This window comes from Camelina sativa, chromosome 3, assembly GCF_030686135.1.
Source record: "Camelina sativa cultivar CO46 ecotype springtype chromosome 3, ASM3068613v1".
Lineage (NCBI taxonomy): Eukaryota > Viridiplantae > Streptophyta > Magnoliopsida > Brassicales > Brassicaceae > Camelina > Camelina sativa.
The window spans coordinates 4,867,410-4,894,382 of NC_141882.1; the positions used below are offsets into that span (position 1 = coordinate 4,867,410).

At 32.9% G+C, this 26,973-nt stretch overlaps 3 protein-coding genes, 2 long non-coding RNA genes and 1 pseudogene across 7 annotated transcripts; 2 read left to right on the forward strand and 4 right to left on the reverse strand.

The window, feature by feature from the left end:
• Positions 1-772: 772 nt before the first annotated feature.
• Positions 773-1,435, reverse strand: LOC104771028 (uncharacterized). The gene is made up of 2 exons (XR_764704.3): positions 1,297-1,435; positions 773-1,083 (listed from the first exon to the last, which is right to left on the reverse strand). It is a non-coding gene; the product is annotated as an uncharacterized LOC104771028 (long non-coding RNA).
• A 3,628-nt stretch (positions 1,436-5,063) lies between these two features.
• LOC104778687 (uncharacterized) lies at positions 5,064-7,316 on the forward strand. The gene is made up of 5 exons (XM_087497103.1): positions 5,064-5,815; positions 5,876-6,095; positions 6,170-6,584; positions 6,665-7,188; positions 7,266-7,316. The coding sequence occupies exons 1-5, from the start codon at positions 5,064-5,066 to the stop codon at positions 7,314-7,316; spliced, it is 1,962 nt and encodes a 653-aa protein (XP_087353229.1).
• A 2,018-nt stretch (positions 7,317-9,334) lies between these two features.
• LOC147946585 (uncharacterized) lies at positions 9,335-10,181 on the reverse strand. The gene is made up of 2 exons (XR_015586717.1): positions 10,015-10,181; positions 9,335-9,557 (listed from the first exon to the last, which is right to left on the reverse strand). It is a non-coding gene; the product is annotated as an uncharacterized LOC147946585 (long non-coding RNA).
• Positions 10,182-12,411: 2,230 nt separating this feature from the next.
• On the reverse strand, positions 12,412-13,603 carry LOC104778688 (putative F-box protein At1g12190 pseudogene; annotated as a pseudogene).
• Positions 13,604-14,343: 740 nt separating this feature from the next.
• On the reverse strand, positions 14,344-15,844 carry LOC104778689 (putative F-box protein At1g12190). Its single transcript, XM_010503137.3, has one exon. It carries the CDS (start codon positions 15,656-15,658, stop codon positions 14,525-14,527), a length of 1,134 nt encoding a protein of 377 aa, XP_010501439.3. The 5' UTR covers positions 15,659-15,844; the 3' UTR covers positions 14,344-14,524.
• A 2,994-nt stretch (positions 15,845-18,838) lies between these two features.
• On the forward strand, positions 18,839-21,477 carry LOC104771035 (flavin-containing monooxygenase FMO GS-OX-like 2). 3 transcript variants are annotated; one of them, XM_010495510.2, is made up of 7 exons: positions 18,839-19,697; positions 19,951-20,030; positions 20,139-20,291; positions 20,388-20,470; positions 20,570-20,705; positions 20,807-20,983; positions 21,087-21,477. In XM_010495510.2, the coding sequence occupies exons 1-7, from the start codon at positions 19,136-19,138 to the stop codon at positions 21,300-21,302; spliced, it is 1,407 nt and encodes a 468-aa protein (XP_010493812.2). In that variant the 5' UTR covers positions 18,839-19,135; the 3' UTR covers positions 21,303-21,477. The 3 variants fall into 3 exon arrangements, with proteins under 3 accessions (XP_010493812.2, XP_010493821.2, XP_087355414.1); XM_010495519.2 differs by having other exon boundaries at positions 19,041-19,697; positions 19,951-20,027; XM_087499288.1 differs by having other exon boundaries at positions 19,041-19,697; positions 19,951-20,019; positions 20,137-20,291.
• The last annotated feature ends 5,496 nt before the right edge of the window (positions 21,478-26,973 follow it).

The following is a 26,973-nucleotide window of genomic DNA, read 5'->3' on the forward strand; positions in this document are numbered from 1 at the left end:
GAACGAGCTCTGAGCTCAACAAAAACTATCGCTTTAACCATCACCACACAAAGTTAGATCTTCTTGAAGCAGTCTGGAACGCCTAACGCCGAGCAGGCATATGTTAAGACTCAAAGTACGCCCGCCGATCGCAGAAATATCTCGCTCGCCGGACTAAGGGGGGACTATTGTTGGATATGGGCTTTGCCCCATATGCCAACTCGGCCCAACAAAGACTCACCAGAGATAGAAGGAAATGGGCCAACCTCGGAGGACAATCTCGGGATTTCACACAGAAAACCCTAGAGTGTTCTAACTCTACATTCGCTTATAAATAGCTCGAGACATCTATTGGAGAAAGGATCCGGACCCGCAGACAATGCCTACAGAGCAACACTTTGCATCGAAAACTGCTATTGTCTTTCGTATAATTCATTCTTGTTTTCAGTTCGTCCCTTTAAGCTTGCTAGTTCGCTTGTGAACTAACAAGCTCTATCTCGACTCGTTTTAAGTGACGATCTCACGTTTTTCCCGATTAATAAAAGAACTTGCTTGCTCTTTCCCACAAAATCTTTATTTGTTTAAACTGTGTAATCTCCGGTACAAACATATATTTTGATCAATGTAATTTACTATCTAACATATTTGACTACACTAGTCCTTTTATATTCTATCGCTCAATTTTTCCCGTTTGTACATGTAACATGCTTATTTTTGTTCTTAAATTCCAGAATTAGGGGCCTATTTTGATTATAGTGTTAAGTTTTTATTGAACGATTACCAGTTATCGAAAAATAAAAATCCAAACTTTTTTGTTTTATTACCCCAAATCATTCCAAACCAAAAGCCAAAGATACCGTAACGACATAAACACACATTTTTATAGAAAATATGAACCAAATACAATCATGTAATATAGAGAGTCACAATAAGTTTCTTCCCATTTCACTCCTCGACATCGACATCAACGTTGACTTCTTCGGGTTCACCCGGAGTCACCTTCGGTGTTTCTGTCACCCCGGGTTCTTCGGGCTGCTTGGTCTCCACCGTCTCCACCACTGGTTCTTCCTCCACTGTCTTTGGTGCAACGTCAATCTCACTCGCCTATAAAATCACATAAACTGATTAAAAACATTCTTAATTGTAAAGAAAAAACTGCATCTCATTTTTTTTCTAAAGACAGACATAAATGATCTGATCGTTCACCAAATCCAAACTAGATTGATTAAAAATAAAACTAGTAATATAAAATTTATAATCTTTTGAATAAAATTTTACATTTAGAAAAAAAAAAGGAAAAAAAAATAGAAACTTTACCACAAGGCTGGCGTCCAATTCAGAACCTATAATTGTTGTACTAGACATTATTGCTGAAGAAGAAAAGAGTTTGTATGTGTTATGAGATTCTTTGTTGAGTGAATATATTTGAGCAATGAGGGGGAGGTTATATATTTATAGCAGAAGCAATGTGTTGCAAAGTGATAATAATGATTGTTTTTTAACAAATTTGTCAATTTAAATATTGTTAATTCTCAAATAATGAACCATTTGCAGAGGAAAGAGTCGTTTTTTTTTTTGTTATATTTTTTTAACTGTGTAGACATCATTTTGCACATCATGCCACCAACTTAACTAGACCAGCTGTTGCTTTTTCTTAATAAAATTAAATGTTTATCTATCATAGATTTATATAGTAGTAGCAAATTCGTTACAAAAGAAATCTTTTAACTAAATATATTAAAATGAAAATTGCACTAGAATGAGTCTTTTTGCTTAAAGTTTATGTATATTTAACATAACACCCTATGCATGTCACATAGATGTAACTTGTAAGACAATATTACCTGCATTGCTTGTTTAATTAGACCTTATATAACGACATATTATTACTTTTTAATTCTGTTCAAATAAACATCCGCTCTTTATTTCATATATTCTCTTTTTGGTTTAAAGTCAATATGCCTCTTTACGATATTTAAAAATATATTATTATTTCAACAAAAATATTATATATATATATATATATATATAGATATGGTTTTTTAAAAAGACAAGACTCTTTATGTAAACATTATCGATGAAGTAACTTGGACGAATGCCCAAAGAAAAAGGTACAGAAACCGTCATGAAGTTTATCCACGTTACATGCTCCCCATCGTCATTGTTAATCTTGTTTTTTAATTGTCACCCAAACCTCAATTATATTATTTGCTCCAGTGACTCTTTTTAACACTCAAAGCCGATCTTTCTTAAAAGTTGAGAGGGCTGGGAAATTGTAAGAGTTCTTATTCCACGGTAGAACACAAAAAACTTTATATACTTCCTTCGAAAAATCGAAACTTTGGATAAGATAGTTATCGGTCGTCTCATGATCAAAAACAATCCAATATAAATTTCCATTCAAAGACACATCAGTACATGTGCGGATACGTACTTCAGGTAAAGAATTTGTACACTTCCACTCATTATTTTCTAACTCGTAGATATCAGTTTTTCGTTTTCAAGCTGATACGTACATGCTTACAGATTTTCAACATTCTCCTTAGCTACTCCTTCTACGAATCATCATCAACTATCATGACTTCTATCTATTTTGTCTTGAAAATATAAACACACTATATACACGTTCGTGTTGCCTTTGCAACCACCAATTTTGAAGAGAATTCAATCTGTTCCAATTTAATAGTGGTATATTTCTAAGAATATATTTACAAACTATATGTTGAAAAATGTGGCCTGATGAACAAAAATGGAAAAGGAGAATACATATAAAGAGAAAAAGAGAGCAGAAGACAACCTATACGACCAAATTTTCGCTCCAACACATGCCCATTACCAGTGTGGTCCATCAGAGAGTTAGTGGGCTGACTGACTGACTCTTGTGAATTTCCATGGGCTAGCGCTCGCGTCCTTGTTCTTAATTAAGCGCTACAATTCTTTACTACTCAATTTACGTCACTCTTATTGTTGTTGTGAATTGTATTGTATCTTACATAAATTGACAGTTTTATTTTGCCATATTTTACACCAATACTATTATGCTTTTTTTTTTGAAGATTTGTCTAACTCGGCTACGCGCATTGTCGCTTTTGGACCTAAATGTTGAAGTTATGATTTGACTAGTAAATGTTCCATTGTTTGTACACGGTTCTAAATCTTATAAGAGATAGAGGTAGAACACGGTAGAGTGTATCTCTTCTACCAATATTTCCCATGGAAGTATTACAAGCGTCATTTGGTCTTCCATTTAACAGCGAAGCTATGATAAAAAACGATGTTGAAAAATTAGAGTGAAAAAAAAAGAAGAATTAAATTACACACATTAAATTACAACTGATCTCTCCCCTTTCCCTAAATGGATCCAAACCCACCAGATTTTCTGTATTTAAACAGCCCGTAAGACAATGGAATGAACACACAAGAAAAAAAGAAAAATAAAAATTGGTTCCTCTGTCTCTCTGTTTTCAATACTCCTTACAAAAAAAGAAAATCGACTATGAGTAGAAGCCAGCTCCTCCTTGACTACTGCGGCCATTTCTGCCTCTAGTGGAGCCAGCTCATCCTTGACTACTGCGGCCATCTCTACGGGTGATTAATTCTTGGGAAATTTTGTTTAATTAATTCATCAACAATTGTTAATTAATTTTATTATATAAATATTAGTTTTCAAAATTAGTGATTCATATAATTGCGATATGTGTCAAGTATATTGATATATTTTCACATATGTAAACATATTTTTTTATTTATAAAAAAATAAAAAATCCTAAAAATAAAAAGATTACCATTAATATTATTGAAAGTATATAAAATCAAAAGTAATATATTATATTACTAATTCTAACAGAAAAGTTATCTATTAAATTACTAATTTCAATAGGAAAATAAGCGCAATTAATAAGGAAAATATTTGCAATTTAAATGCAATTATTATCTATTATAATCATAGAGTAAAAATAAATTTATACAAAAAAGTGATTAAAAGTATAAAAATGTTTGATGTGTTAAAATTAGTGATTAACATAAGATATAAAAATAATAGTATAATCAAAATAAAAAATTAATGTAATTTTCTTAAGTTTTTCAATCGGTAAATGATTTCATAGCGTATTTAATATTATGTTTTTATAAACCTTGGTTTTCAAAGTTAGTAGTTCATGTAGTCGCATGTTAATTTTAACAATTAAATTTTTTGTATATTTGTAGAATAAATATTTGTAAATTATAAGAAATTATAAAATTTTAAAATTTAATAAATATAAAAGATAATTCGAGTTCTACGGTCTAGCTGTTCACATCAACCACGACATCGCACGCCATTACACCTGGACCGTAAGACTTAACCCGGCCGACCAGTACGACATCATGAAAACGGAGAAGGTGGTTGTCAGGGATGGTAATGTGTGTTGGTTCATTGTTCAGAGGCGCAAAGTCTAGTCTGATGAAGAAGACGAATATCCCTCGAGTAAAAAATTAGAATATATGAAAGATGTTATGGTTTCTCTCTAGATCCTCATTTAACTTATCGTAATTGGTGTGTTTAGTTTTATTATTAAAGCTCATGCTTGTTTTATGGAATAATTAATAAAATTATATATTTCTACCGTTAAAGAAAGGTTCCTCTATGATATCAAGCAATCTATTAAATAATTAATTGAAAAAATTAAAGTCAGATTTATGTACGACAAATTTCTGTACATAAACGAACTATCATATCGTTCCAGTTTCTCATCGATCTTTTCCTTCTTACTAGTTCTCCTTTGAACTTATCTTCTCCGACTATTTCCTCCCGAATCCATACTTCTACATCTATTTCTCCATCGAACTTAAACTTCTCATCTATCTTCCCATCGTTTTGGTTAAAAACGGTTTACTGTTTTGATTAACCAACCACAAACCTTATTAACTAAACTAAACCCTATTAAAACGGATTACTAACCGATTACAACCCGATTACATAACTAAACCTAATTTTAACCTAAAAATCAAAAATCCCCAAATCGATTTTTCCCCTTTCTCTCTCAACGAACCCTAAGATTTTTTTGTGATTTCTTCTTCTCGATTCTTCTCTCTTGCCGCTTGCGATGGCATTAATTCCCTTTACTACTCCGCCTATTGGATTAGATTTCGACGAAAAAGCTGAGGATCGAGATGAATTTCATATAGACAAGTTTGCAATAGATTTTACGGATGCGGAGGAATCGATTCGCCATAACGTGTACCCAGAAAGCGACAATGAGTATGAGGAACGTGCTCGTAGTGGTGCTGCGAGAAGGGGGTGTGGAATCGTTCGTGGTGATGGTTCGATGTACAAAGGGCAAAACTTCTACAATGGAATTGCTTTTAAAGAGTGTGTTCTCGACTATGCACTGGCAAGCGGATGTGACCTGAAGCAATACAGGTATGATAGGGATAGAATCGGTTTTAAGTGTGTTGGTGCTAAGGGGAAATGTATGTGGAAAGTGTATGATGCATCTCTTCAGAATGACTCGATGTTTAGGATTACACTCTACACGAACAAGCATATTTGTGTACCTAATGGAGAGTGTGAAATGTTTAAGGTCCCAGTCATAGCTAGGTTGTTTCTTGATAAGATTAGAGAAGAACCAGAATATTACATGCCTTTGAAGATGGAGCAGACAATAATGGAGAAGTGGAAGATATCAGTTACTAGGGGTCAATGTAAAGCTGCTAGGAGAAAGGATTTGGGATGGATAGAGCTTGAATATGACACTCAGTTTGAACGGCTCAAAGACTATGGGGCTGAGATATTGGAAGCAAATCAAGGTTCTGTTGTAGAGATTGATACGGTGAAGAACGATGCTGGACAGGATGTGTTTAAGCGATTCTATGTTTGCTTTGATGTTCTTTGAAGAACATGGAAAAAATCATGCAGACCACTGATAGGAGTTGATGGTTGTTTCTTGAAAGAAAAGATCAAGGGACAACTGCTGGTTGCTTTAGGGAGAGATGCTGATAATGCTATTTACCCAATAGCTTGGTGTGTTGTTCAAGTTGAGAACACAAATAAGTGGTCATGGTTTGTGAATAAGCTGAAGATTGACTTGGAATTAGGTGATGGGGATGGTTACATTATGGTGTCTGATCGACAAAAGGTATGTGTGGTTGGATATGTTTTATGTTTTGATTAAGAGTGGATCAGTTTCTAATGATGCTTTCTTTGTTTCAGGGGTTGATTAAGGCGGTTGAGTTAGAGTTACCAAAGATTGAGCATCGAAAATGTGTTAGGCACATTTATGTCAATCTAAAGAAGAATGATCCGAATAAGAAGCGGCTGAAGATACTCCTCTGGGATCTAGCTTGGTGCTACAACAGTAAAGATTACAAAGAGAGATTGGAGAGGATCCATGCATATGATAGTAACTTATATGAAGATGTGATGAAGACTAAACCAAAGACTTGGTGTAGGGCATTCCACAAGATTGACAGCTATTGTGAGGATGTTGAAAACAACTCTGCGGAGTCCTTCAATAACACAATCAACAAGTCAAGAGAGAAACCATTTGTGGCCATGTTGGAAGCTGTACGAAGGCTTGCCATGGTTCGGATTGCTAAACGGTCTGCACTATCTCATTCACACGAAGGTTAGTAACACTACATTTCTTTTAACTTTCATTTATATGTACTAAATTCAACAGTTTAATATGTTTCTTATATTTTTCAGGGATATGCACTTCATATGTGAAACGTTTCTTGGCTGAAGAGCATAAGGCAGCTTCTCAATGCTTTGTATATCCCAGCACAAATGGAGCTTACGAAGTTTACCTCAGATATGACAAACACAGAGTCGATTTGAACGATAGGACTTGTACCTGCATGAAGTTTCAGATCTGTGGAACCCCCTGCGAACACGCGTATGGACTGATAATGAAGAAGACATTGGAAGCTGAAGACTACGTGTGTCATTGGTTCCGAACTTTCATGTGTAAAGAGAATTACACGGAGGGGATTGTTCCACAAAGAGATCCACACTATTGGCCTTGCACTGGAGGTGAAAGTGTACATCCACCACCAAGGACGGATGATGAAAAGGTAGACAAGAAGAGGAAGAAAGGTCTTCATGAGTCACCTACCAAGAAGAAACCAAAAGAAAAGAAGAGAATCATGCATTGTGGGACTTGTGGTGCAGCTGATCATAATTGTAGGTACCACCAGAAGAAGAAGAAGAATAAGAAGAATACAACACAGGTTAGTTATCTACTTTCTAATGTGATGTTTGTTCTTAGTTTCATGAAATTGATTATGATATTTGATTAAATTTGTAGGTTGGAACTCAAGTGGAATCTACTCAAGGTTGTTTAACTCAGGAGAATTAATGTGGAGGATTAGCACAAGGCAAAGTGTTTTTATTTTGTATTATGATCTGTTTCAGAACATATGTATATGTTGTTTTGTCTTAGTAAGGTCTATGTGTCTTTTAAACCTTATTATTAAGCACTCTTTTGAACAAATTTGTATGGTCTGTTTTGAACAATTATAACATCTCTTCTTTTGAACCTTATTTTGTCTCATAAAAACCAAAGATGTCATCATATTAGCTTAACATTGAACCTTAACAACTTACAATGTCATCATATTAACTTAACTAAACCAAAGATGATAACCAACCAAATACTAAAACAATTATCATCCTATTCATCCTTGATTTGAATTCAGCTTTCACATCTTCAATCCTCTCAAATATCTCTTTCTCAAGCTCCATTTCCATCTTCTTCGCAAGCTCAATTTGCATCTTCTTCTCAACCTTCATTGTCTCTGATATGAACTCTTTCATTTTCTCCACCTCATCCAACAAAGCCTCATCAATCCACTTGAAAATGTGATTGTCATTCATAAGCTAGACCATAGACAATTGATTGTCATTATCGTTTAGAACCGAGTTAGTAATAGTGTAGACCATAAACGTGATTGTCATTACCTTATTACCAGCTGCATACACACAACGAAAGTATCGTCGATTTGGGTTGTGGTCGGATTTGGAAGTTTTTGCCACAATTGCTTCTCCACACCAACATCTCTTAGGTACACCAATAACTCTTCCTCTTTCGCGGACATTTGTCGAAGAGCTCGAAGATCCAGAGACATTGCTCATTATTTTGAGAGAAATCGAGAGAGGTTTTCTTTACAAATTCGATTTTAGGGTTCATAGTTCTTTTTCTTGATTTAAAATAGAAGAAGAAGAAATCGGGTCGGGTTGTATTTGTTTCCCGGGTTATAAATTGGTTTCATACCGGTTTGAGATGGTTTTCTGTCGGGTTTTGTACCAAAACCGTGTAATCCCAGTTCGATGGGGAAATAAGCGTATAAGTATGGATTCAGGGGGAAATAGTCGGGGAGGATAAGTCCGAAGGAGAACTAGTAAGAAGGCAAAGATCGATGGGAAACTGGAACGATATGATAGTTCTGAGGGGGAAATAGTACGTCGGTCCGTACATAAATGCAATAGTTAATTTTGTAGAAATCGATACATTTCTTTTAAAACTATGTTAATGGAATAATTAATAAAACTATATATTTTATTCCATTTCTTCCCTTGTGTCTGTGTTGATTTCGTAGTTATACACCTCTCTTGTGTTTTTTTCGTTTTTATGCCGCAGATATGGGATGGCTGAGGATCCTTATCAGTTCCGTTTAGCATTTGCCTATTCTCTCAGACCTTGTCACTTTGATTTAGTTTGTGGTTCCTGTTAGGCTCGACTCCTTTCTTAACAGAGGTTTCGTTCTTAGTGTTTGGTTGGTAATCTGGTTCTTGGTGTTCGTGGCGTGTGTTAACTTTGAGGAGTTTTGCTTTGCTCCTTGTTCCAGCCTTCATGATCTGTTTAAATATGATCGCCTTTTGAAGGATTCTAGTTAGATGTAATGAGACGCATCAGTCGTCGTCGTCGTCGCATTTGGGAGTTTGTTTGAGTCTCTATGAACTTCTATGAGTGCTCTTTGCTTGTTGGGTTATGATGTCTTTGTTCTCGAGAGATTGGCTCTTACCATGATAGGAGGAGGTAGGTGTTATCTACGGATTGGCCGTGGGCGGCCGTGATAAACCGCATGCGCATGTGTTTCAGAAGAAGAAGTTTCTCGGCTCTCTTGGTTCTTCCATATTTAAGGTTATTTGTCTTGTTATCTCTGCTCATTGTTTAAGGAGCCGTCCTCTTTCGATTTGGTTTCGATATTATCTGTTTGTATTTCTAGTTCAGTTTATGGTCTCCCTTCGATAGGGCTTAGTTCCAGAGATTTTCTTTTTCTTCGGCAGTTGACTTTGAGGACTTTTAGTTGTCCGCCGGCTTAAATGTCCTTCTTTTGGGCATAAGTAATTTATCCTTTGTTCCAAAACAAGCTCTAATAAAAGGGGTTATTGTTGATTTGGGCTTTTTTAGCCAAAATCTTTGAAATAGAGTATTGTTATCCATGCTTATAGATTTAGGCTTTTTTGGTGAGGCAAAAAACCTAATTTAGTTTTGGCTAGTTATTGAGATAAGAGGAAGAGAGACAGCTCAACAACTATCATCTTTCACTGCCGGCCACATGTTCCGATGTCGAAGACCTCCAGTCACCAAGTTTTCCTTAAATTGCATCAGAAACTCAATCAGTACTTGAAGAAGAAACTCTCTCTTCGATCATGAAAAAAAATTCTCCATCTAGACAACTCAAATCTGAACGTAAGAGGCGAAAGCTCCATCACTTGAATTACATATCAATCCCAATTTCTTCATTCTCAAACCGAAGGAACCAAAAAATACATCAAACCACCATCATGAATCGATCAAACACAAAAAAGTAAAATCGGATACACGAAACCCCATTGATGAAAACTAAACCATAAGAAAACTAGTAATTGGTGAACCCAAGGGAAAAAAATAAACAAACTTTTCATTTTTTGTTTTGAAATTTCAAAAGGTTTTAATTTCTGAAATTTCTCATCCACATCTACAACATTTTTAACCAATCACAATCAGCATAATCATCATAGAGAGAGAGAGGCTACGACGGAGATCAAGGGGTCTTGTATTAGAGTATTACTCTGTTTTTCTTTCGATTTCCAGCGGTTGAAGTTATTCATCACAGAAGAGAGAGACAGAGGCTGCGGGCCTGCGGCAGAAAGATCGAAGAGTTTGATGTTTGCAGGTTTTAGAAGGCAATTTCGTCATTTTAATGTAAAAATAATGTCTAAATATGGAAGCATGGACAAAAAGTCCTAATTGAACAATACCTATAAAAATAAATGCTTATCTCTTAATTAACTCTTAATAAAATTCAAAATAGACAAAAAAACAAAAAAAAAAAAAAAAAAAAAAAAACAAAAGATTGGTTTCTGACTTTCGAGTGACACAAACTCAAACCTCGAATTATGCCCTCTCTCTTATTTTTTATTTTTTTCCTTCTTTTTCTTCTTCTTTTTAATGGCGCAATATTAAGATTATATTTTGGTCTAGCTAGCTTGGGTAATACGTGGAATATCATTTCCATTATTTTGTAGAAGACTTAACAAAGGAAAATAAAGTTGTACAGGTTAATTGTTATGTAAGAAGAGTTATTTTATCTGCCAATATTGTTTTCAATTCATTAGTAGATATATCATTAAAAAAAAAGTTAAATAAGATGCATGATTTGTATACACTTGCATTTAAACATCATTTATAAACTTTAATAACAACAAAAGCACCATTTATAATGTGTTATTTTTTTAGAAATTAAATATAATATTTTCCTTTTTTATTATAATAATGATTTTGTGATTTGCGACTTTGCGTGTATATATTGTTGACTAAAAATGATTTATTTGATCATCGTCATGTTTGTGGAATTCAAGTTACATTACATTACGTACCCCACCATCTGCACTTTTTGAATTTAAGTTATATATTAGGAGTTTGTTATAGTGTCCACATTTGTAAGTCAGTCTTAGCCTTACTGAGCTTTCATTTTTATCAATAACCGGACCACATGCATGAACATAGCTCTATTGAGTTTTTGAATCTTTACAAGATTCCATGCATTTCACATATGTTTGGTTGTAATCGTTTATATCATTGTACTAGAACTAGGTTTTACCCGTGTTATACCATGGGTCTATTATTTTTTTAATATAAAATGTAATTATTTTTTTTGATATAAAATGTAGTTGATTATGCATGAGTTCATTACTTAATTAATAGTATGTGAGAGAAGCACCTATTATAATGTTATGTTAGTGATATTAAAATATGACACTAATATTAACTTGATTAATATAATTTATAATGAATACATCTTGGCATATTCTTATTTTGATTCTCAATTGATATTATTAGATTGATAGTGTACATTTAAAGCTAATACAATCTTATCAAATATGTAAATGTTTATTAAACGCAAATTAGATCTATCCTAAGATGTTTATTAATTTGAATTAGTTGTTATATTATAGGGATGTGATTACAGAATTTGTTCTATTAATTCTTTTTGTCAAACTCGGCCCTAAAAATTTGACATTGCAAATTAGATATTTCCTAAGTTTATAAAATGCAAATTAGATATTTCCTAAGTTACAATGAGCATTGATTGGTTGTTATATTATAGGTATGTAATTAATAACAAATCGTCCCAAAATATTCAGCATATTAAGTAGGATCCAAATAATTGAATCAGTTATAATTTTACTTAAAACCCGACCCGAAGTAGACAAAAAGTGATGGCACAAAACTGTACTTCAAATCAAATCAAATAAAATATATATCTGTTTATAAAAATTTAAATCACATAATATGATGAAAAAATCTAAATATTCTATTAACTTTATTTTTTAAATAGTAATTAAAAAACTAAATATAAAATTAAATAAAAGTGAAAGGAAAATTATATTTTAATCAAACATATTGATTTAAATTAGGTATATATATTTTAGGAAATTAATATTAGCATATAAAGAAATGATTGTGTTTGGTTGCAAGGATTGTAGAGAATTTAGTTGGGACTTGTTTGGATACAAAGATTAAGAGAGGATGATACAAAAAAGTACTTCGAAAATGTTAATATTGATGTCCAAAAAAATATACACAGTTCTTGAACTATTGATGATATATATTTAAAAGTATTTAGACCTATGGGTGGAAGCAATCATTCGAATGATTCAAAACGTTTATCTTTTGTTGCGCTATTATATGCTCATCTCCTCATCACTGAAACCTGCGCTTTGTATATCAAAGTAATATATTTTACAAAAATTAGTAATTACATTTATTTTCATATCAGAATTCGTAATCTAATATATTATTTTTGTATATAATTTTATAAAATAGTAATTATAATTTTTATAATAATATAAATAAAATATTATTATAAAAAATGCACACACGAATCGAATAAAAAACGAACTTTTTCAAACTCTTAAAGTTGTTCTTCTCATGATCCAAAGGATTTGAGATCAAAATAGGCGCATATGGACGATGTCTTAACTCACTAACCATATAATATAACCAAAGAAGTTCTAATTAATTTTTCTTCGTCGCTTGATCCGAACTCTCTGAAGGAATTGGACCTATATTGGGACCATAGACACAATGACTACGGTGATTAGAATCAAAACCTATTTGAATCTTCTTGGACGTATCACCCCTCAAAATATAAATGCAAGCCTTGCCATTTTCGTCCCCACAACACATGACGAGTCTTTTTCCATAGACATTATCGATGAAGTAACTTTGATAATAATCCTTAGTAATAGGTCTTGAAACTGTCATGAACTTCATCCACACTACATTCTCCACATCCTCATTAATCTTGTTCTTTGTCACCCAAATCTCGATGTCATATGGCTTTATGAATGTATGTAACACTGATAGCCGAACCCCACTAAAAACAGAGAGGATAGGATAATTAGAAGAATCAATCTTCCACGGTAGAACGCAATATATTTTGAATATCTCTTTGGAAAAGTCGAAACTTTTGATAAGATATTCACCGGTCTCTAGGCTATAAGTAGGCCAATACATATTTCCATTCAAAGACACGTTATTATACAATGAAGTTCCCCATGTGGTGTTCTCTTCTTCGGGATCAGCTTTAATATACTTCGACGCGTTGGTTTGGAACTCGTAGATAGCAAATTTCCGATAAAGCTGAGAGGTGGTGGGTTCATTAACATTTCGCTCACAAATACTAAACCCATAGATCTTGTGACCCTTTTCGGGTCTACCACTATCGTATCCTATGCCACAAAATGTGAACCTTGCGTCCTTATGCTCGATCCTTCTACTCTTTCTTGACCACGGGTTCCAAACGACCAAACCGCAACCGCACGTTCCCACAACCACGAATTACGAAACAATAAACCATCGCAAGGCAGAAAATGGGTAGTCAAATGATCTTTCGAAAAAGGAATATCCAAGAGTAACTCACGCATCTCAATCTTTGGATCATTGTTGAAATTGATGCCTAAAGAATAAATCTTGGAATTGGTCCACAAAAGAAACTGCGGACAGATGAGAGCCAATTTTTTGTTCATGATCGTCTTCTCATTGTAGAATGCGTTCCATTGTTTGCAGACGGTTCTAAATCTTATAAGAGATAGAGGTGGAACACGGTAGAGTATCTCTTCTACCAATTCCCAAAGAAGCATTACATGCGTCATTTGGTCTTTCATTTAACAACGAAGCTATAATAACAAACATAACCCAACATATATATAATAAGATGTTGAAAAATTAGATTTAAAAAAAAAAAAGACTAAAAGAACAAAAGGGGGGAAAATTTGTATATCAAAAAAGAATTAAATCACATACACTAAAAACATATTATGTGTTAAAACTTGGATTATCTTCCCAAGCATTAGACATAGTATTGTCTTATCTCTTTTAAGATACATAATGTTAGCAATTAATGTAAGTTTTTAGATAAACTAAGAAATCAATCTAATTTAATGTTTCATAAACTAAAAAAACTTTAAAGTATGGTTTTAGTTTTATGATAATAAACTTCAAAATTTATAGCTAATTAAGTAAAATATATTATTAAACTATATTAAATATTAGGATGAGATCTGTTTTAATGTATACTCCCTCCGTTGCAAAATGTAGGATGTTTTAACAAAAGTACGCAGATTAAGAAATGTTTACTTTTAAAAAGTTCAACCAATCAGAAACAATACTGCATAATAGATAATATTAACTTAATCAAAAAGTTGCATAGAAACTTGAAAACATCCTATATTATGAAACAAAAAATCTCTCTAAAACATCATATATTATGAAACGGAGGGAGTAGTTGTAATTTCACATTCTTTTCTAATGTGTCATACTATAAAGTAAATTTATTACATTGTGGATTTAGGTTTTTATTGTGTATTTGGAAAACAAATTAAAACGTGTAACCTTTTTGTTGAAGAAATTCATGAAGCACCATTTTTGATGGACCATTTTTCAAAAAACACCATCAAATTAAAATGCATATACATTTTCTTAATAAAATTTATGTCATATATAATTATTAGAGTTTCTTGAAAAGATGAAAGAAACCCAATAAGCAAATATATAACCAAAAAAAAAAAAAAAAACTAATTATTGTTTGTCTCTTGATCTGAACCCTCGCATGGAATAGGAATTAAACTAGGATCATAGAAACAATGACTAAACTCACTAACATCAAAATCTATTTGAATCTTCTTCCTAGCATGGCCACTGACAATATAAATGCAACCCTTTCCACTTTCGTCACTACAACACATGACGAGTCTCTTTTCGTAGATGTCAGTGATGAAGTAACTTGGACAAGAGTCCTTATAAATGGGTATTGTAATTGTCATGAATATCATCCACACCACATTCTCCACATCTTCGTTAATCTTGTTCTTTGTCACCCAAATCTCGATGTTATTTGTTCCTTTATATTTATTCAATACTGAAAGTCGATCTCCCCTAAAAACTGAGAGGACTGGAATATCAGAATATTTCTTCTTCCACGGCAGAACGCAAAAGATTTTCAATATCTCTTTAGAAAAATCGAAACTTTGGATAACATATTCATCAGCCGTGAAGTCAGAAGCAGCCCAATACAAATTTCCATTCAAAGAGACATTGTTATCTAATGAATCTGATCCTTTTATGAACGTCTCTTCCTCTGAAACATCATTAATACACTTCCATGCATTGCTTCCAAAGTTGTACATAGAAAATCTTTTATAAAACATAGAGTTGTTTCCCTTAACACTTCGTCGACGATAACTATATCCAAATAGATGATAACCCTTTCCGGGATTACCACTATCGTACCCTATGCCACCAAACATGAAATGTTCTTCCTCCGACTTGATACATCTAGTTTGTCTCAACGACGGGTTCCAAACAACCGCTTTGTTGTTCCACCACCATGAGGCACAAAACAATAAGTCATTGCAAGGAAGAAAGTTTGTTGTCCTATGATCACTTAAATCTGGAATATTTAAGGCCAACTCACGCAGCTCTACTTTTGGATCATTGTCGTTGAGATTGAGACCTACCGAATAAACCTTGGAATTGGTCCATAAAAGGAATTGAGTACGGACCAGATCCAAGTGCTTGTGGATGAACGTCGTATCGTTGAAAAGTGTATTCCATTCTTTGGAAACGGTTCTGAATCGGGAAAGAGATAGAGATGGACAACGATGGAGTATCTCTTCCACCAATTCCTCGGGAAGATTCACATGCGCCATTTGGTCTTTGATTTAACTATGAAGGTAAACATACATAATATACAATATATAATACTCCCTCTGTATTTATTTAATTGAGATTCTAGGTTGCTTTGAGTAGATTAAGAAAACAAGTAAATTGACTATTTTAACCTTACAAACAACATTAATTTAAAAAGTGATTCTTGAGATTGTCTTAGACGTGAGGCTATAACTGAGATTCTTTACAAAACTTACATTGATAAGTGTGAACGACAAGTATTTTAAAACATGAAAACAAACCTAGAACGTCAATTAAATCAATACGGAGGGAGTAAGAGGTGGGAAAATATAGTTAAGAAAAAAATAAAAGGAAAATGTTTTATACAATATATAGAAGAATTAATTTACATACTCTAAAATTATAATATTTTTTTTAAATCATAACTAATAAACTTGTATTAACTTCTCCAACATTTGACATAGTATGTTATGTTTTATCTCTTTTGTATGAGATAATAATGGTAGTAATTAATGTATCTAAAAAGTTAAGAAATAAATATACTTTTAATTATATATATGGTCATTTCAATAATTTAGAATCTATAATAAGTTAATTGAAAATCTAACATAAGATATATTTTAATATCTTTAGTAATTCCATGACATATATTTCAAAATTATATGTTTTCATTTTTCTTTAAAAGGGATCTTCATAAAAAATTAACATTGTATATTCGACTCGACCCAACGCGTCTACTCTCAGAAGCAAGGCTCTTTGGCAAAAGTTCGCTTATACGGCGTGCATTATTTATTTATTAAGCAATAAAGCAAGCATTTATCATGTTTTAAAATTTCTTTAGTAACCTTTGTTACGTGGCTTCAATAATTCTTCTTTTTTACTTTACAATGGGATGTTGATGTCTCATGAAAAAGAGATGCTTTTCAATATTTTCCAAACTTTTCTTAATATTTTGATTGGCCCGTCGAAAAGTGCACTTAGCTAACCACTGAAGTGCCTAGTGAACATTTGTGATAACAAAATTAAATATTAATTTCTCAAGAGATATTGCTCTCAATTCGACTTTTTTTTTTAATGATTACGACATTGCGGAAGTTTGCGATCGAGGTTGTTAGAACTGAACTGAGTTCAAATTTCTGATCATATACTGGAGTTTGGTTTCTAGCAATGATTCTTGTCTTGTTTTATCGTACGTACTGCATGCGTTCCAATTCTATGTTAGAAACAAATATATATGAGGGCGGTTTGCAAAGACTACGTCTCTGCTTTCTCTGCTTGGACTCTTCTAATCTTTAGTATTAGAGATTACTGGGACCAACGATAGATTCGACTTTCGAAGAATTTGGATGGACATGTATTATTTAATCGTACTTACAAATACAAATAAATGTTTTTAAGAAAAATACTTGACGGATATTACCAAGCTACCATTAGTGAAAGACATACAAGTCACACTTAGCGGGAAACTTGCTCTGGTCTTGATCGGTTTGTTCCGGTCTCTTCAACTCGTTAGATGCAGGAAACTTTCTTTCAACTTGGTTTAAATAGGTTTATCCAACCTTAGATGACTTCAACTTTTCTTTGTTGTGTCCCGTTTACAAGTTGACTTCTCTTTTGCTTTATCTCATCTTCGTTCAATCATTGTGATATCAAATTATGCCTCTTTTAAAAGGTATTGATGAATAAAGTTTTTTTATTGAATTAGAAAGAAAAAAAATGTACCCCGAATAATTATGAATTTATGAATAACAAAAATGTACCCCAAACCAGGACTATATGTTATCCACATCCTTTTCCAAGCTACAATATATATATGCTATTTTGGAACCAGAGAAATTGTCGTCTTCACACTAACGTTGCAACTTCATCTCACATCATCTGCTAGAAGAAAAAAAATAATTCACTTCGATCCGTGCTAAAGTCGCTTGTTAAAACTACATGAAAAATTTAACGTCGTGGAAACATTTTGGTCTCGGGGTTAGTCAAATGTATATTGTAACTTAATATTGATACCCAAAAAAAGAGAAAAAAATGTATATTTTGATTTTTAGATGTACAGCACCAAAAATATTTGTTGTTACATTTTTGCTTAATTAGTATGAATTATTTAATATATGCAAAAATGTATATAAAAAAAGTTAGTTTTAGATAAAGGAAAGAATAGTGTCGTGTACAATAATTCAACCACATCTGTTGTAAGCTAAATCCTATAATTGGTAGATCTTTTAAGAAGTTTGATATATATAATCTGTGGTGTTAGCGTTTTGTCCAAAAAGACGAAAGTGTCGAATAGTGTCGATAAAGTAATTTAAAATGTTTCCATTTTTTAAAACTACTTTCGTAATGGTTTTGTTTGCAACTTGATAGATAATTTTTCATATTTGGCGTCTTTCATTTTCAAAGCAATGGCGTAGTCGATTCGTATTTGCCGTCTCCATACAGCTTTTACCGATTTTAATATATAGTATATATTTAGTCTCCAACCAAAAATTAATTTTGGTATATATTATATATTTTCAATATTATATTTAATATACAGATCAGTCTACGTTTTCTCTACTCAGACTTTCTAAATCGATCGAATGCTGATTCTTTTTTTTTTTTTTTAAAGAGAGCTCACTTCTGAAAATTTGAGCTACAAGTCTATCACACTTAGTATCTATAATCTGAAATAAGCAATGATATTGGTTAATATGATGTGGATGGTGGGAAGAATATTTTATGATGCATATCCACCTTTCTACTCTAATTTATTTAATCATACATATATTATAATAGAAAAAAGTTTTTTTTTCGTATGCCATGTTGAATAGTATACACACATGGTCCGGGACACTGTTGGGTGGTAGATACATTCGGCAACACTTCAAAAGAAGTAGTAACCAATCTTTGTCGGATATTAAAAAGTAACCTAATAAAGGAGAGTTAATTACAATGAATTAATTAAACCTTATTATTATTTCTTTTCATCTTTAAAATTAATTAACCCTAATAAAGGAAAGTTAATTACAATGAATTAATTAAACCTTATTATTATTTCTTTTCATCTTTAAAATCAATTATCCTGGAAGCACATTCACTTGATCAAATAAACAAGAAATTGTATACTATACCTCTTGTAAAAATCCCGTATAATGTATACGCAAATATTTATAAGAAACTTCATGATATATAAAATCAATTTTTCAACTTCCTGTAGAATCAAATAATAGATTATGCTTTTTTTAGAAACCACCAATTTTTATAATCAGTTTCAGAGTGTAACATCTAACCACGGCTGGAACCTTGCTACTTAGCTGAATTTAATATTCAGACGAGATTAATGTAAGAATTGTATACAATGAAGTGACACGTCATCGTTAGTATCACCATTTTCTTCGTATATAAATAAGGCACATCGTTATGATCGAAACAAACACCATCACCTTACTCTCTTCGTTACCATCACAATCTCTTCATCTTCATTATTTCACAATAATACTTCAGAATAACCTAATATGGCACCGAGTCATCCTGATCCAACAATCTCTCGCCACGTAGCAGTAATCGGAGCCGGAGCCGCGGGACTCGTAGCTGCTCGTGAGCTACGCCGTGAAGGCCACTCAGTAGTCGTCTTAGAGCGGGGGAGCCAAATCGGAGGCGTGTGGGGTTACACCTCTCAAGTCGAACCAGACCCTCTTAGCCTGGACCCGAGCCGACCCGTCGTCCACTCGAGCCTCTACAGATCCCTACGCACCAACATCCCCAGAGAATGCATGGGTTTCACCGACTTCCCTTTTGCGGCCCGGCCACACGACGGGTCGAGGGATCCGAGAAGACACCCGGCTCATACTGAGGTTCTTGCTTACCTGCGAGACTTTGCTAAAGAGTTCGATATCGAGGAGATGATAAGGTTCGAGACGGAGGTTGTTAAGGCGGAGCCGGTGGAGGCGGAGGAGGATGACGGAGGGAAGTGGAGGGTTAAATCTAGAAGCTCCGATGGTGTTGCCGACGAGATATACGACGCTGTCATGGTTTGTAACGGACACTATACAGAGCCTCGTCATGCTCTTATCGCTGGTAAAATAAGCAAGTGTTCTGAGTTGTGTTTTTAATTAATTTGTGGAATTTAGGAAGAAATCTTATCGAAATATGAATTTGTTTTAAAAACATTTTACCATAAAAAAGTATTATAAATAAATAAAAATATGAATCCAGTACAAAAAATAAAAAACAGAGTTCTCTTCGGGATGACTTATTTTTGTCAAACAAAAACAAGATTAGTCTTTTTTTACTTAGGGGAAAATAGTAACTATTTTGCTTTTTCTTTCAGGCATAGATTCATGGCCAGGCAAGCAAATTCATAGTCACAATTACCGTGTTCCTGATCAATTCAAAAATCAGATAATTGTAGTACTATACTATCTCATTACTATATTGAATCTAATTGATCTGATCATCTATTAACTTTTCTCTTCATTTTTTAATTCTTGGATCGTTTCCTTTTTGTTATGTTTGAAGGTAGTGATAGTGATCGGAAGCTCGGCGAGTGGAGTTGATATAAGCAGAGATATTGCAAAGGTGGCGAAAGAAGTCCATGTTTCGTCTAGGTCGACTTCACCGGAGACCTACGAGAAGCTTCCCGGTTATGACAATCTGTGGCTCCACCCAACGGTATATAGGCTAATGAATCATGTTGATTGTTTTGATGATTAATTATTTACTCCATAAACCACTGAATGATTTCTGGTGACGTTCATTGTACAATAGATTGAAATTGCCCGCGAAGACGGTTCGGTGGTTTTCGAGAACGGAAAGACGGTTTACGCAGATACCATTATGCATTGTACCGGGTTAGATAGACCATGGCTTAAACATTGAAATACAGAGCACATAAAATATGTGAAAACGTTTTTCATTGACCCTTTTTATCTTGTTATAACTATCTTCAGGTACAAATATTACTTCCCCTTTCTCGACACAAAAGGTGAAGTAACCGTGGACGATAATCGAGTTGGACCGTTGTATAAGCATGTATTTCCTCCGGCTCTTGCCCCGGGCCTTTCCTTCATTGGCTTACCATGGCAGGTTAATAATCTTAAAAATGTGTATATATTTTTGTTTGGTGTGAATATCTTCGTTGCTTTTGCAAATTAATCTCATTGTTTGGTTTCACTTGATGTATTTAGATCACCCCCTTTCCGATGTTTGAGCTTCAAAGCAAGTGGGTCGCAGCGGTCTTGTCCGGTCGAGTATCTCTCCCATCTCAAGACGAGATGATGGAAGACACTAAGACGTTCTACAATAAGCTTGAATCTTCGGGAATTCCCAAAAGATATACACATCTGATGCCTGATGACTCTCAGGTACACAGATAAATCTCTTACCACTACTTTTTCGCAATAATGTTATCTTGATAACAAATGGTGGAGGCTAAACATTTTTTTTTGGGTGAAATTATTGTGGCAGTTTGAATATGATAATTGGCTTGCGGATCAATGTGACTATCCCCGGGTAGAGAAATGGAGAGAACAAATGTTTTACATAGGTTTCAAGAGAATCTATGCACAATCCGCTACATATAGGGATAATTGGGACGATGATCATCTCATCGCAGAAGCATACGATGATTTCGTCAAATTTATGTCAAGCTATCCTGAACTGTTGCCGATGCTGAAAACTTAACGAATTGATAATTGACGTGGGAGCTTTGTTAAGTATGTGAAAACGATGCATGGGGTATGTTTTGTAACTGGAAGTGTCTCTTGGATGGCTAGCTGGAATGTTTCCACAAATGTATATGGGGACTAAGTGTAAAAACAATAATAATTGGAATGACTTTATAAAAATATTTAAGTAATATAATGCGGTGAGCCTTTCAGAAGGAAAAAAAAAAAAAGCAAATTTGCCATTGCATGATTGTGCACTCATCACGCATGACATCATCAGTTAGCACTTCTTTGCTTGTGGCGCTTTAGAGCAGATATGCTCTCACAGTTAATCTTATGAATGGGACACAGTTAATTTTATGAATGGGACCCAAAAATAAAATAAAAAATTCATTATTTGGTTTAAGAAGAGAATTGTTTCTTCTGTTACTTGTGGAAGCAACCATTCTACAATTGACTGTGATTACATGTGTTAACTTTTGAGTGGCTACAATTCATTGTGATTAAAATAATATTTTTTCTTTTTTAAAGGAACGATTGAGAGGGGTGGTGGGTTAATGATGGTCTTCATAAGTGGGACTTTTGTTTGCTGTGTTATACGGACCCACTAAATCTATTTTTTTTTCTTTTTCTTTTTCTTTACTTGAGTTTCTTTTTTGACTGATCCTTATTTAAGTAAATCCATTTTTTGTGAGCCACTACTAATTAAGCCCATCATCTGAGGCTAGATCATGACTGCATTTTCTAGGCTAAAAGAGGAATTCTTCTCGTAGATACCTCTTAAAATATAGGAGTTGGCTAACTCAAAGACAGAGAGGAACTTATTTCTTCAATAACAAATCCATAGTGATAAACTGACTGTTTACGATGATGGTTGATGACCTTATGATGCCTCCTACGAAAAGCGTAACAATGCTCTTCATTTCAACTTTAAGGCGATTTTAACAATCGGTTAACCCCTGAATATCCTTAGCTATTGTGCTTGGTTTAAAATGTATTTTTTGGAAATGGTTGAGAAAGAGCGAAACAAACAGGTTCGCACTTGTTGACGAGAACAGAGCAAATGAGTGAAATGAACATATTTGACCAGCGATTACACAAGGAGACAATGCCATCGGGGACATTAATTACCATGAAAAAGGTTTTCTCAAAATCACATGCATATAGCATAACAGGTCTTTTAAAAGACAAAAAAGCATGGCAAACATCAGAAAACATATTCCGGGCCAGGTATTAAATTAGAGAACGTAGTCGTAGAGAGCAGCCAAGTAATTACTGAATCAAATGATGGATTTGGCAATTTGCGCTTGATCATCAAGAGTTTCTTCTTCTTTTCCAAAGTTTTGCGCTTGTAGTAGTGGAGGAGTAGTCGTATCTTTGAACTCGATCGGAGCTTGCTTAGCTATTCTGATGAGTCAGGTGAAAATCAATTCAACATAGAGAATATATGAGCAACAACGATCCATATAGCTAGCTACTGCTAATTAATTGATCATATTGCACTCCTCTGTATCATTTGAAATTTGCAATATATCACTTAATTTTTTTTTTTTAATTAAATTCTGACTAAAAAGGAGTAAACATTAGAGAGATATAATAAATGGACACCTACTGAAGAGGGTCGGCGGTAGCTATAGTAACCTCAGAGTGATCCGATTCCTTCTGAGACGCACATATTCTTCTTCTTGCATAATTATAACGTAGAGTTTTTTATAGCTACGTAGCATCGGGCAACGTTTTGTGAAACACCCTCCTCGACCGCGCGGGCGTTGCTTCCCCATGATTCTTGTCTTGTACGTCTTGTGCCTCCTAAAACCCTAAGGCTACAATGCTATATACTGTATATCTTATATAATATTTTTTCTTCACTTTGGCTCACAATGCGACATTTGACATTCTCGACATGTCTCATTCTTTATTTTCATTTTATTCTTTTAAAACAAATTTATATTATTTCTAATTTCAAATAATCATATTTCTCTTCTTAATGTTGGTACAATTGACATATATTTTTAAATCCACTTTTATATATTAAGTTCTTTTGTCAAACAAAATCAGATTTTTTTATTTTATTATTTTAAAACAAATTTATATCATTTCTAATTTCAAATAATCATATTTCTCTTCTTAGTGTTAGTACAATTGACATATATTTTTAAATCCACTTTTATATATTAAGTTCTTTTGTCAAACAAAATCAGATTATTTTTATTTTATTATTTTAAAACAAATTTATATCATTTCTAATTTCAAATAATCATATTTCTCTTCTTAGTGTTAGTACAATTGACATATATTTTTAAATCCACTTTTATATATTAAGTTTTTTTGTCAAACAAAATCAGATTATTGACATGATTAGGATTAAGCTTTTATGTAATTTTATAAACCTTAATTTTTACACGTTTTAAATCATATAATATTTTATTTCATTAATTGAGTTTGCAATAAAGTTAGTCAGCTCCACACTTCCACTAAAATCCTATTAAATTATGATAAATTACAAAACAATAGCTTTTCCTTTTATATCAATACACATATCAACAAAAAATTGTTCTTGTCAAGAGCACTTCAGAATTGTTGTCATGTTCGAATCATATATATATATATATATATATATATTTCATATATGTTGACTTTCTTGATTTTCTATCTATTTATTTCATTAGAAAATTGTAAGTGACATATTTAAAATAGTATTAATTAAATCATTAAGTTTGATTATTTTTTATATGGAAAATATATTAAAATTTTATATTTAATATCATGTAGTGGGTTACAAATTGCTTTCTCCATGCATTAAAGAGAGTTATAATTTCAATAACCATCCATTGAAATGTATTTATTCTAATGAAAAGATTTCCGTTTTTAAATATTTATGTTACAAAAGTTATGACACCAAATTCCATAATTACCAAATTTATTACTGTTAATAAATTATCTTGAACCTAAAAGTAACATCTATCTAAGGGGGAGGTATTGGTTTGAGATTTTAAGAGAATTTTAATGACTTTAAAAGTTATGTAAAATATGTTGTTATTCAATTAAGACTTTCTAAAACTCTTTTAAAATTTGGTGTTATTAGTTGTGGATTTATAAAAAGTAATCTAAAATCTTGATAAATCTATTGTTATTGGATTAAGAGTTTTACAAAGTCATTAAAAGTTTTATGTTATTCAAATAAAACAAAAGAATCTTGGATTGTTAATGAATTCAAATATTATGTTATTGGTTTAAGATTTTATACCATTTTCTTCATAAAAAGAGTCATAAAAACTCTCTCATCAAATAGAGAGATTTGTGAATCATAGTCCATGACTTTTTGGGAGGCAGAGAAGAAGAACCGAAGACGTCGCAAACCAAACTCATATACCCAGAAAAAAAATAGTGGCTAGGTTCCGGCTTTTGCTCCGACCCAAACCTGTCGTGTCGTTGTTACCCTACAAGCCTCCTCCTCCTTCTTCTTCGTTGATTACTCCGGCGATAGAGTCAGTACCTTCGCAGCCAGCACATGAATTGTGATAGACAAAGAGCAAACATGTACTTATGATTGTGAATTGTGAATGTGAATTGTTAAAGAAGATATATTTTACTATTTATCTTGCAGAGAGCAAACGTATGTGAACAGAGAGCACTAAAAATACAAATCAAAACAAAAACTTGAGTTATTCAATGTCAAGAGGCGTTGAATAAAGATGATTTTATAGAAGATGAGATAAGCAAGAGATTTTTTTTTCTTTCACAGAAGCGTTGAATCAAAAGAATATTGTGCAATATTTTTTGAGAAAGATTTTACAAGATTTTACGAGTGATTTTACAAGATTAGGAAAAACAAATCAGCAAGATTTTAAACAACTTTCTAAACAATCACTTAGAATCCTCAATTTTATACTTTCCATGATTTTATTTAAAGTCATTAAAATTCTCTTAAAATCTCAAACCAATACCTCCTCCTAACATTCAAATAGGTAGACATTTACTTAAATACTTAGACTCAAATTTACTCTCAAATTCTAGATCTGTTATAACATATATCACCAATGCTAGCTGCAAAAGGAAACAAGATCGTCATGTTTCTTGATTATGATGGTACCCTTCTCCAATCCTTGATGATCCAAACAGAGGTTTGATGTCTAGCAAGGGGTCCTTATAATTAACCAAAATATATATACCCTTTCTCTCCATGATCAAGATGTATTTCATGTATTTTCCAACTTTTATAGTTACGTAGATGCATTTATTTTTGGTATAATAGTTACATAGATGCATTGACAAGGTACATTTTGTAAAATAATTTTGTTTCCCATTTTCTTAACCAAATTTGTTAACGGTCAGATTACAATTTGATATGTTATTTTTTATTTTTGTAGATTTATAGCTTAGTGAAGCTAGCAGAACTCTATTATATAGAAGCCATGAAATGGAATCAATAGATATTAAAAGGCTCAGCTAAAGTCTTCTCAGGATACAAAAAGATAGATTCTTAAAAACAATGATTAACCAAATTTTAATCTGAATTCCTTTATTTACTTTTTAATCAAAATTTACTTTTGGTTTTTATATATGTAGCCATTATTTTAACTTTCCTGAGGATTAGTTAAACGTCTTTATTTTAGATTTATGTGTTTGTTTTTACATCTTATCAAGAAAGGAGCCAATCCATTTCCGGAGGACAAGCAGACTAAACAACCTTAGACCACAAATTTATATTATGTTTAAAAGCTATTAAATAATATGTATATTATAATAGTCACAATATATTTTTCTCACTAAAATCTACTCCATCCATTCTTTATTAATCCATTTTCTAGAGAAAAACAAATGTTGCACAAAAAAATAAGGAATAATCAGGAACATAGGGAGTATTGTCTAATATAACCATTTAATACAGTCCCACATAAATTTTAAAATTTTCAATGATGGGAAGTTTTTTTAGTCAAGTGGTTACAGCACCAACTCTGTGACTGATCCCACCAGAGTTTGATTCCACTATGTCACGTTATCTCGCTTAGTAGGGGCTGACTATAAATCAAACCTTTGCGATAATATGTTAAAAAAAATTCAATGATAAATGGAAATAAGGTCGGAATATGATTTGTGGCAACATTTTCATTTTGTTGGATGAAAAGGGATTTAATTTCATATAACAATATTGGTCAGGCTGGATTGTGGAGAATCACTATCCATGAAGATGAATGGCATATCAAAGGCACTTAAAAACGTTTGGACCGAGCAAAATCAAAGTTAATTATACAGAGGTAAAGTGAGTCATAAAAAAACTGGAAAAAATGGTACATCAATACTCCATAGTATAAAATTTATAAAAGTTAAATGTTATATTTTATGAAATCATTCACAAAACATAAAAAGTTGAGACAAGTTAATTCAAGAGTGATGGAGAGATAATGTTTAGTATTATTGGTGTAGGGGCGGAAGCTTAAAAGGGGTGAAAAGGCGACGGCTCTGTTTTGTTTGGACAAAAACAGAGTGTTTGTTCGTCATCGTAGGTGAGGGGGAAGAACGGGTCGACGAAGGTGGAACAGAATGAACAAGAACAAAACGAGAGTCCTCCTCTCAGGGCTTGACACAAGCTCTTTTGGAAATTAATATTGCCTCTCTTTTGGTTTTTTTTATTAGACTTCAAATCAATGATTATGATACAGAGATTTGCGACTCTATTTAAGGTC